The sequence below is a fragment of the Piliocolobus tephrosceles genome, chromosome 3, assembly GCF_002776525.5.
Source record: "Piliocolobus tephrosceles isolate RC106 chromosome 3, ASM277652v3, whole genome shotgun sequence".
Classification (NCBI taxonomy): domain Eukaryota; kingdom Metazoa; phylum Chordata; class Mammalia; order Primates; family Cercopithecidae; genus Piliocolobus; species Piliocolobus tephrosceles.
This window is the reverse complement of record NC_045436.1, coordinates 85410393-85422128: the sequence shown is the minus strand read 5'-3', so window position 1 is coordinate 85422128 and position 11736 is coordinate 85410393. Positions and strand designations below refer to the sequence as shown.

At 37.0% G+C, this 11736-nt stretch overlaps 1 protein-coding gene across 1 annotated transcript in view; it reads right to left on the bottom strand.

Annotated features, from left to right (window-relative positions):
* Window positions 1–8207, bottom strand: part of ARHGEF38 (Rho guanine nucleotide exchange factor 38) — a 130565-nt gene extending 122358 nt beyond the window's left edge. The window contains exon 1 of the mRNA XM_026455022.2: window positions 8012–8207. Coding sequence (XP_026310807.1) covers window positions 8012–8207 — 196 coding nt within the window. The remainder of the gene's footprint in view (window positions 1–8011) is intronic.
* Between the last annotated feature and the right edge of the window lie 3529 nt (window positions 8208–11736).

Here is an 11736-nt window from a genome sequence, read left to right as displayed (position 1 = left end):
ATAGAGTAAATGGCTTGTTTTCATCTGGGAGGGGATATGTTTTTATTCTTAAGGAGAGTCAGCTTTCCATTGAATAAAATCTGGATGGCACTGAGAGAGGTAAACAATGTCTTCATCAACCATTTCACAACAAACACAGAAGGAGAAATCTGTGATGGCTTTTTGTAGGGACATTGGAGACCTAACATTAAGAAGCATTCAGGAAAGACAGTTTCTGTGAGGTGCTATAATGACTCACAATACTTAGAGTAGTAGCTAGATGACATGACCTTTAAGTTTTCTTCTTTAAGTAAGAATTGTATGTCAGTCTAAGATTGCATCCTCTATCGGGGGCTTCAATGCAGGTATCTTAGAGTATTCATTTATACTCTGATTCATTAATCAAGAAAAAAATTGTTTAGAAAACCTTGGACAAAGGTTTTTAATCATAGCACTCTGTGTTCCTGCTGCATTTAAGTTATGACTCACAATTTAAGCTGACTTCATAGAATTCTACTGAAATATCACCTACCCAGATAAAAAGTTGCTTATTTCCCCCATACAACTCCATTCTTTTAATTTGCAAATGTATTCCCTCCTCTCATTGCTGTAGAATAGTACTCTCAGTTATTCTGATAGATATTAAGTTTTATTGAGATGCAAATAAATGACAACAGGCATAAAATTAAAGAAAGATAAGTTTCAGTGTCAAGATACTCAATGAAGCAGGAAATGGAGATCATTAAGCTATTACTATAAGACAGGTTTGCTTAACCTACCTTTGTAATTTTGTTCCCTGACAACTGAACAAAAAATGTATTTATTAAACAGTGACACTCTGACAGGGACATGCCACTATAAGTCAAAAGAAAGAATATATATTCCAAAGTGAAAAACAGCAAGTTAAGCTTTATTATGGTAGTGGAGAAATGTCATCACATTACAAAACATGTGCTGCAACCATCAAATGGCTTTGACTTCTTAGTAAATCATATGTATAAAATACCTTCTGAGTCAACTAATTAAATTAATTCTATTTTGCAAATATTTCAAGCATGTGACATCTCAAACCCAAGGTATACCACCTGTTTTTCTCAATGATAAAATCAGAACTGAAGAGACAAGATGTTGGGATTCAGTAACAGTGTATGTGACAGTGTCTGGCTAGCATAGTTCCTAGCAGATAACATAACATTAATACTCAATCTCTCCCTTCCTTTGCCTTCCCTCTTACTTTCACAACCTAGTGTAGAAGAAGGGTTGTATCCTGAAATAGATTACAGTCAAAAACCACACATAGCTGCCTCCTTTGTGGGACCTGCAGCAAGGATACAGATAGAGGCCAATATACCAAATCTACATATTCAAAAGTGATAAATCAAGCTGGCAAACTATTAAATAAAATGTGATATATCCTTCTGTCCTGATAAATATATTTTATAACAACCTGACAGGCCAATTTCTAATTTAGATTTCTCATATCCCTCAGAGTTTTATGCCAAAATTCGGCAGGGGGCCATGGGACACATGCATTCCTACCCAGTCTTGAGGCTTGAACCCCCTACTCTTCTCTCTACCAGCTTTCCCACCCGGAGGAACCTGGTAGGCATGGTCTGAACACTCCAGCATGATTCAGCTCCGGAAACACCTCCATAATCAATTGTCCCTTAGGCCTAAGAGCATGCACACCAGCAACCACAGTCTGCCCTTGAGAACATGGGATAAGAAGAGGTCCAAGCAAATGTTGGAGCCAGTACTGAGACCTGTTGAACAGAAAATTCCACAGTCTCAGATACAGTCTAGAAGTGAAGGTAAGACTCCCAAATAAGCCGTAACTTTGAGTCTTAACTGTTTCTAAGAATGATATTATTTATAAATTTAGCAACTCTTGTAATAATTTTACTTTTATCAAGAAATCAATATTCACAAAGGTACTGATGCTAACATGATTATGGCATCAAGAAAACGTAATTCTATAAACAGAGATTTTTTTTTCTTTTCCTGTGTCAACAGAAACAAAGATGAATGTAGCTTGGGTGCTTTCCTCCCATCTTTTCTCCAACTATATTACTATTTTAAGGTATATTTCTATTCATGCTTGCTGCTTGCTTGGTTTCTATCTATCTCTCCCCTTCTCTCTCTCCTTCCTTTCTTTCATTCCTTCTTCCACTTAGTGTCTCATTTTGATAAACTCGTAATTTTTATAAACAAAAAAACACAACTAGAAATTGTGTTTGCTACTTTTAAGAAAGTTACACCTAAAGTCATATCAGTCAAACATAGGAATAAATTTGCCCATCACAATGTGGTAGTAGTAGAGTAGCTCAAACAGTCTCAATTTCTGTGACTCACACATTATTTGACACAAATGGTCCTTCTAAAAACTCCAAGATGCCTCTACTGAAAAAAATAGAAAAGTAAAATACCCTGCTTTACACTGGTTTCCATGCCTGAAGTAAGACAAAAGTTACTGAGTTTTTAAAGCGTCTTGCCTTTTAGAAAGATTCGCCCTTCAAACTATGACACACACCTATTTGTACTGTTGTCACATTACTGATTCAAATACTTCCCATTTCACTATAGAGTGTATGAAGGCAGATAAAGGGGAAGGAGCTACTCACTAATCAAAGAACAGACACGAACAAAAAGGGTTTGTAGCACTGGGATAGAAACAAGCACAGGAACCTGGACAATTTGTTTTACTCCATTCTTCATTTGGCCTTGAACAAAACTCAGCAAGTCTTCCCGTGTTAATTTCTGCTTCCTGACAGACTGTCTATATTCTTAAAAAACATTTTAAATTAAATGGCCTCATAGTCTTACCAAGTCTAATTTATTATTTGAGCCCCTTGTCCCCACATGGCACAATACGTTATTTTGTATAAAGTTCATACAGTAGGGTAGTTCATCTTTAGTACCATAGTAAAACAACTTTGGGCATCATAAAGATAATCGTTCTTAATGAGAATGATACAATAGCCTTTGCAAAAATGGAAGGTACCACAGACCCACCATGAAATGGAGAAGTAATTTTTGCCTTGTGTTACCAGCAGTGGTAATGGGTAATAGCATTTTACCCATATATTCTCACCTTTTCATCTGGTGTTGGATAAACAAAAATATGCATTGGCCAGAAAATGAAACAGAAGTTTAGTGTGGCCATAGAGGATAAAGGTAATCGACCCGTCTTGGTTTGTTTGGGCTGCTATAACAAATATTAGTGGAGACTGGGTGGCTTAAGTTTACCAAACATTTATTTTTCACAGTTCTGGAGGCTGGAAAATCCAGAATCAAGTTGATCTTGTTCCTAATGCAGAAGATCTTATTCCTGCTGAGAGCCCACTTCCTGGTTTGCACATAGCCACCTTCTTGTATCCTGACATGGCTGAGAGTAGAGAGAAACAAGCTCTCTCTTGTCTTTTTTTTTAAGGGACACTAATCCCATTCACAAAAGCTTCACCCTCAATACCTAATTACCTCCCAAAGACCCCACCTCCTAATACTGTCACATTGGGGATTAGGTTTCACATAGGAATTTTAGAGGAACACAAACATTCAGTCCATAGTAGCCATACTGAGAGGAAACCTATAATGTCAGTGACATAATTCATATATGGTTTTCAGAAAAGACTCCTGAATGTTAGTAAACTTTGTTCTTCAAATTTTACAGTAACTTTCAATAAAAAGTCTAATCATTGCAAAAAAAGTGTCTCAAGTACACACATGAACACATACACGTACATACACGTATATCTATATCTACATACTGGATATATATATATACACACACATACACACATGTGCATAAGCACATAAACACTTCTGTATAACTATTTAAATTAGGCATATTTCAAATGTAGAGGTCATGTATACAAGTATTTATGAAACCCTTTCTGAGTTTTTACAACTCAACCACTAAATTTCTTGCATTTAGGTAACTTCTACGGCCCCCAGTAGAATGGAAATGAGGAATTGAGCTAGTGGAAGCTAAGTTGGCTCTTGTTACAAATAGAAGAGGAATTCTTGAAATATGGTTGTTGTGTGCTCTGAAAGATCAAGTTGGGAATGAAACAGGCTTCCACTGGGAATTACTTATTATACAAATTCTGTACATTTTAATCTCTGATGTTCATTTAATTGAAGAATCATCTTTCTGATAGAAACATGTGTCCCCACATATTTAGATACATACAGTGGCTCTTATTTTAGGCCTTGGTGCCTTTCTTCACAGCAGTTTCCTGCTTGGGCCTGATCATTCAAGTCATTCATTCTATTTAACAGTCACTGAGTGTTTACTGTATTCTGGGCTGCTGAGATGAAACAGTTAAGACAGATAGGGTTTCTTTCATGGTGTATGGGAGGGGAGGGAGAGAAAAGGGAGGGGAACGACAGTCAATAACAGGTGATAAACAAGGAAACAAAAACAATTTCAGACAGAGATAAATCCAGTGAAGAGGTTAAAATGTCCTTCTCTTTCCTGTACCTTCCCTCATCCCTACCCTTATCATCCCTTAGAAACACCATTTTCTGACAACCTCCTTCATGCAGTCCTGAATAGACCATTTCCTCCTTTTGTGGACACACTGATCCCACCTCCACTTCTACCCTGCCACTTTATCGCATTTATTTGTTTACTTGTCTTATCTTTCCCAACCAGACTTTGAGCCTCTTTGGAGTAAAGGTCAGACATGTTTTCTTAATTATTTTGTAGTTGTAATTCCTGGCACATATTCTGTTTTTCCTCTTCATTTTAACCCTCAAGACACAGCATATAAAACATTCAATAAATGTCAATTTACCAAACGTGTATGATTTTATAATTTGTATTCTTTCCAATGTATCAAGTGCCTTGAGAAAAATTAATTTCAAAGAACAAGGTATAACATATTCAATAAATGCTAGTCAATTGAATTAATCTGTTCAAGGAGTAAAGGAGCCTAAGGGTAGCCTGTCTGTTATTGTACAACTCGAGGCTTAGTAGGAATGACTATGTTGATGTGATCACAATCTTCTGCAAAGGTTTTAGTATGTCCTCGTTGGAGCCATGTTCTATTGTTTTAATTCAGCCAGTGTACCATTTTAAAAATTGTTATTACAACTTAAGTTTCACGCTATTAAAGTGATGTGAGGAATTGAATTGAGCAGATAGACTATGTATTATGGGTTAAAAGACAAGCTCAAGAATGCCAGAGAAAGATCTTACGTTTTCCAGAACCCAGAGAACTTGCTTCCCCAGAGAGTTAGGACAGTGAATTTTACTCAAGTAATATAGCATTGAAGGACAACCAATTAAATAACTAATTAAATAACCAGCTAAATAATTTGAGGAATGTGGTGTTGCCAGAAATTCCAGTATTTGAAAGCACTCTTTGACCTCACAAGAGCTTTAGGCCATCTACCCGAGGGCTCTAACCATTCCAGGTGTTTATTCAGTGCCTCCCAGGGACTACCAGTTCCAAGAAAGGGAAAGGAAAAGCCCTCGTATTTGAATAATAAAGAGCTTCTTAAGGTGATTTAGGACTCATCTGCATAATAATGGGTATTGTACAGGCCACAGAACAAACACACAGAACTGATTGCTTTGAACATTAATGAGAAAATGCCTTCACTTGTTGCCAAAGCTGCTCTAGTCGAACCATGCTAAAAGCTCTATCAGGCATTCAATAATCAGACTTGGGTTTTTTTAAGGGTTACATTTTAAAAATGTTACTTATCAGGAGGCCAGTCTATCTTTATGGCTTATGTGCTCCTCTATACTTCTTGGTGATTTTTCTCAAGCACAGACTAGAAGTATGTGTTAACTCCTGAGTTTTGCCTTCCACCTTCAAAGACTCCAACAGAGCACAGGAAAGCCACAAGTCAAATGAAGTGCATAAGAAGCCTGAGGTCTTCTGCAAAGCAACCAACCCATGCCTGCTCTATTGTGTGGTCATAGACTTATTTTTTTAGGTAAATTTAGTAAGCAAAAATTTGTCAGTAGCAGAAATTATTTTCTATTTTTATTTTGCTAATAGAGACTCTGATAGATGCTGAATTAGTGAAACTCAGACAGAAAAAACATGTCATTAGGGATAAAGCAATGGGCTTTTCCTGAATTTTAGACGTGGTCTCTTTATCAAAGGACAAGAAAGAATTGAAAAAGAGAAATAAGGTATACAAATTTAGATTAATATTGAGCAAGTTCTGTTTTATCATTATGGTAGCCATTATTCCTAAAATTTGTCAGCCAGTATACTAGATGTTTTATGTAATTATCTAATTTCAATCTCCCAACAACACTATGTGGCAAGTATCATTAGTCCCACTTTCACAGACAGGAAAATTGAGGCTCAGATATTTAAAGTAATTTGCTGAAGTTCTATTTGGTAGTATGCTGAAGAACCAGGATTAGAAACTAATGTGTATGATTTTAAATTCTCATGGTACCTATTCATCAAGGAATACTACATAGCCATAAGAAAGAACAAAATCATGTCCTTTGCAGCAACATGGATACAACTGGAGGTCATTATCCTAAGCAAATTAATGCCAGAACAGAAAACCAAATACTGTATGTTCTCACTTGTGAGTGAGAGCTAACCATTAGACATACATGGACATAAAGGTGGCAATAATAGATACTGGGGACTACTGGAGTGGGGAGAAAGGCAAGGGCTGAAAAACTACCTACTGGGTACTATGCTCAGTATCCAGGTGATGAGATCATTTGTACCCAAATCGCAGCATCACACAAAATACCCATGTAACAAACACATACATATACCCCCGAATCTAAAATAAAAGTTGAAATTTTAAGACATCCATTCTTTCCAATGTATCCGTTGCCTTCAGAAAAATTAATTTCAAAGATTAAACAACACCCTCCCTCATTTAAAAAAAAAAAAGTATTTGAGGATAAGTTTGATGCTATGCTTTAGTCCTGAACTACCAGTACTTTTTTTTAATTTTTAAACATTAACTTATAGTAATAATTTTTAGATTTAATTTAAATTCATTTAATGTAACTTATTTAACTTAATTAATTTGCATAACTAAATCTAAGCTCATATTTGTGGAAAGAGATTTGTTAAACATAAGCATGTCCTATCGGTCTTTCTGACCTCATCATAGTTTTTAAATACAAAACGACAGCTCACGGTGGGATGATGAGAGTTCAAACACACCTTGTGCTAAAAGCAGGAGAGGCAAGTTCTGGAGGACCACATAACAGGTACTGAAGAGAAGACATAAAATGCTGCCCAATATCAACATCAAAATGAAGTTTTACTAGAAAAAATGACCTTCAGGAAACAGAGGAGAGAAAGAAAGGATAGATATGACAGGATATAGATTAAGGCCCTGAAACAAACGATGTGCTATTATAACTGTGCCAAATTATCTTAGTACTATCACAAAATAAACTGAAGTTATTTCCTCAAATATCATTCAAAATAAGCCTCCTAAACATTTCTTACCATATTTGAGTATTATTCAATTTGCTCAAAGGAAATGATCACCTAAGTGAATTTCAGCAAATCTTGTTATACCATCTCTCTGACTATAACATTCCTTCTTTTTCATAGACACGATTATAGTTTCATGCCCCTATTTAAGATAACCACAATCACAGTTCAGTATAATTACCTAGATAGATCTCATGGTGTAATATCACATATCTACTCATTGAGATGAACAATCTTTTGTAGGTTTCTAAATTATTTGCTTTCTAGTGTTTCCCACTTCTTAAGTTGGGTAGAGAAGGGAGAAGAAAAGAAGAAGGTAGAAGAAAAATGATTACCCTCACCAGGAAAAAAAAGAAAACCCCAGCAATATTAAGAGTAATTGAGAATTGACTCTTCAACATTGAATCACATAATAAAAAATTTTTCCTATAATTTACAGGTCACATTTACTTTCATCTTCTTATTTTGTGGGAAGGAGAGGTGGTATTTGATTTTCTCCTCTGCCTTGTGTGTTTTCTTTGCAAATGGAAATGTAGCAGAAATGGAGCAGGGAGTGCAGTAACGGGGACAATTGATTTCTTTTTGGTTACCTTGTAATTTCTGGTTGTATTCGGTCCTGTCAGATTGGCTCCTCCTCAAGGTGCCAGAGTGGTCCCCAGAAACACTGCTCTCAACCACAGTGTCAGTCTTCCTTCTCTCCAACATATAGAGTCTGGACCTCAAGAAGGCCAGATTCTTTTTCTTGGTGACCATGTTTTCTTTCCCAGTGACTTCTTTGGGCTCCATATGAGGCAAAGACAAGCTTTAGAGGCTTGCAGGCAATGACTGGTTGCTAAGGCGCCTCAGGGTGAGGGTGAAAGCCACTAGAATGACGAGTTTATCTGCCCCCTTCTAACTAAACTGCTTCACTCCAGGGTTACCTGGCTGTGACTGCCACCACCTCTATGAAGTCCCAGAGCTCCACCCACATGAGGTCATTCTTTTTTAAACCTAGAATCCAACAGGGGAAGCTGCCACCTGTTACCTGAGAGACTTGCAGCACAGAGCTAGGCAAAGCAGGGACTGCGCTGTCACATGCTACTGAAGCAAACAAAAATCCCATTGTGTGGGGTGAGGGGTGGGGAAAAAGGAAAGTGAACAAGGTGAGGCAGTGAGGAAGGAAGTACACGTTAGCATAACCCGCCGTTTATGGGTTTAATGTGTGCCCATGGGTGTGTGCAGGTGCGCTCAGGACACTGTGTTGTGGTCTGCTGCCTGGAAGCAGACTGGGGCTTGTGTGTGGTTTTTGGCTAGAGTTACTCACAGGTGACCCACGGAGTCAGTGCAGGGGCTATAAGAATTTGCATTTGCATCATAACAGTGAGTACAGAATCATTTTCAGTGATTACTGTGCACACTCAAAGTTATGCTTCTGCCTGTGAACGTTGAACATTCAACAATTATTTATTAAAAACATATTTGCCAAACCCTGATCCGCATTCCCGAGGAAATAAGGATTCACACGTGAGAGTCATCTGGCAGCAGGCAAAAGAAGTGGAGGGGAATGCCCATAGAGGTCTAGAGCCTTTTCAGATTTCTCACTCTCCACAGGCTGCCCTTGCCTGAAATTAATCCTTCCATGGTCCCACCCTGTCCTTCTATGTTCTGGTCCTTAGGAAAATAAGCCCCGTGTCAGGGTTCAATTTCTGTAAGATCTTTTCCCTGTCCCTTTCATAGATGTAGTCCCAGAAAGAGCATCTCACCTTAGGAATATAAGAAGAGGAAAAATGTTTGAAACTGAAGAGGCACTACACTTCTAGAAAGTAGAAAGGATAGGGCAGCTGTTGAAAGAGAGAAAGGCGAACAGGGATAGGCCTTTCATTAATTTTTTTTTTTTTTTGAAGTTGTTTTTCCTCATATTTCCTGAGGTCTCTCAAGGGAGAAATTCTAAGAAGCTCTGGGAATGTGCTGAGTGCTCTGTATGCCTTCATTAAGGAAAAGAAAGACCCTAAGGAGGAACATGGATTCTCTCCTATTGTAAAGGGACCACCAAAATCCAGCTCTGTGCTGACCAGTCTGAATCTTGCATAACTTCTGTTAGAAAAGATTTATAAATGAGGAGAAAGATGTAAAAGTCATTTCCCAGCTCAGGATGTGTGGGCTGAATATAATTTACATAATTATCTTAAAAGATAAATGACAAATCTTCACCCATTAAGGAGACATCCATATATAGCTTGGCGTATTGAATGGCTTTTATTTAATATAATTGATAGTCTTTTTTGAATAAATCCTCCCAAGTACATTTAACAAATACTTTTAAAGGCATATTTACCTCTAAAATATAAAAGGATTTTTTTGGATGTATGTCAAAATGCCTCAGTTGTGTTCTAATATTATATATGTTTGAATGTATGCATGCATATACACACTTATTTATATTTGCCTGGTAGCTACCAGGGATTTATTTAGATATAGTACCACTGAAAAAAATGTGCAATTAAAACTACAGGACTTAATGCGTAACGTGAGGTTTAGGACACAGCACTCAGAAACTTTGTCAATGGACCATAAAAAGCAGATCAAGACCTAATAAAAGTGGTAGCATAAATTTACACATGATAAATGCTTAAGAAATGCATAAATACTACAGCAAATATAACCCTTTATCTTGAAAAAGACATGGCATTTCTTGTGAAAATGGGCCTCAGAAAGGTCACAGCTTACGGGTTGTGAAATGGCAAAAGAAGCATTATCTGAAATCAGAGGGAAATTTGTTACACCAGATGTGGATGGGTGTGGCTCATAACTCAGGCAGTGAACTCAGGTCACTGGTAATGTTTGAGGAGTGTACCTGTGTGAGTTTTGTGTATTCTTATGTGGCTCAGGTCATCTGGGTAGTTTTCTGCATTTGACTAGTGTTTCAAGTAGACAAAATCACACACAAACAAATGCGAAATTATGTTATATTCAAACACTTCGCTAACATTTCAATATTGTTGGAATAAATTTGTATTTTCAAAACAAGTATTATAGCAGAACTTATTGTAGTAGCTTCATTATACAACTCTGTATTGTTTAACAACAAGGATACATTCTGAGAAAAGCATCATTAGGCTATTTTGTCATTGTGTGAACATTATGGAATATATTTTCTTTAAAAGTAGCTTCATTATACCATCCTGTATTGTTTAACAACAAGGATACATTCTGAGGAAAGTATTATTAGGCAATTTTGTAATTGTGTGAACATCATGGAATGTATTTACACACACCTAAATGGTATAGCCTACTACACATCTAGGCTATATGGTACTGCCTATTTATTGCTCCTGAGCTATAAACCTGTTACTGTACTGAGTACCGTAGGCTATTGTAATACAATGGTAAATATTTGTATCTCTAAACATATTTAAATAGAGAAAAGTACAATAAAAGTATGATATTATAATATTATGAGACCACCATTGTATATGCAGTGCATCATTGGCTGAAACATCATTGTGCAGCACCCGATTATGTTTTTTAATTTCACCAATTATGAAGATACATAACATAGCTACTATGAGTTCAGTGGTAAGTATATATTTTATTTATTCACATTATTTTGAATGTAAAATTTAAGAGTGGTAGATAAATTCTCTCAAAACAATCTTCTATTCAATCAGGGAATCAGGCAGACACTGTTCGTTGCTTACTTAGTTTTCATTTTTACCGCCTCCTACCCCCATGCTATTCTTTGTCAACAGAACCCTTCTCTTGTTCAAGGCAGCATTAGGCTTGGCCAATCAATGATAATCTTTTTTCCTATTTTTTTCAATCTCCCTTTCTGTTAGGGTTGGCCATGTAACCCCGGTCCTGGCAAATAGGACCTTTAGAATAAGGGGTGGATTATTGATCTTGGGAAAGTTTTTGGTTCTCCAATAAAAGGGGCAATCTCATCTGGTTTCAACCTTCCCCATTCTTCTAGACTGATCATAGGTGTAATGCATGGAGCAGTCACAGCCCTCCTGTGTCCATGGGAAAAGACCAAGAGATCCATGGGCTCTGATACCTTTGACCTATGGGACCAACATCAGTAGCCATTCACCTTTAGACTTGTTATGGGGATCAAATAGATCTTCCCTCCCTAAGCTATTGTTAATTGGAGTTCTTGTTGCGAATACATTTCTAGTGGATTTAACAGATGGTGCTTAATTTACATACAGATTCACAATTCTCTTGCTTATCTCCTTGACATTTCTTAAGCCAGTGTGTTTAGAATCCCTAGTGTAAAACATAACTTGGCTTTTCTAGAAATGAGAACAGCCAGGTCAGAGAGATTTTGAGTGCTTTG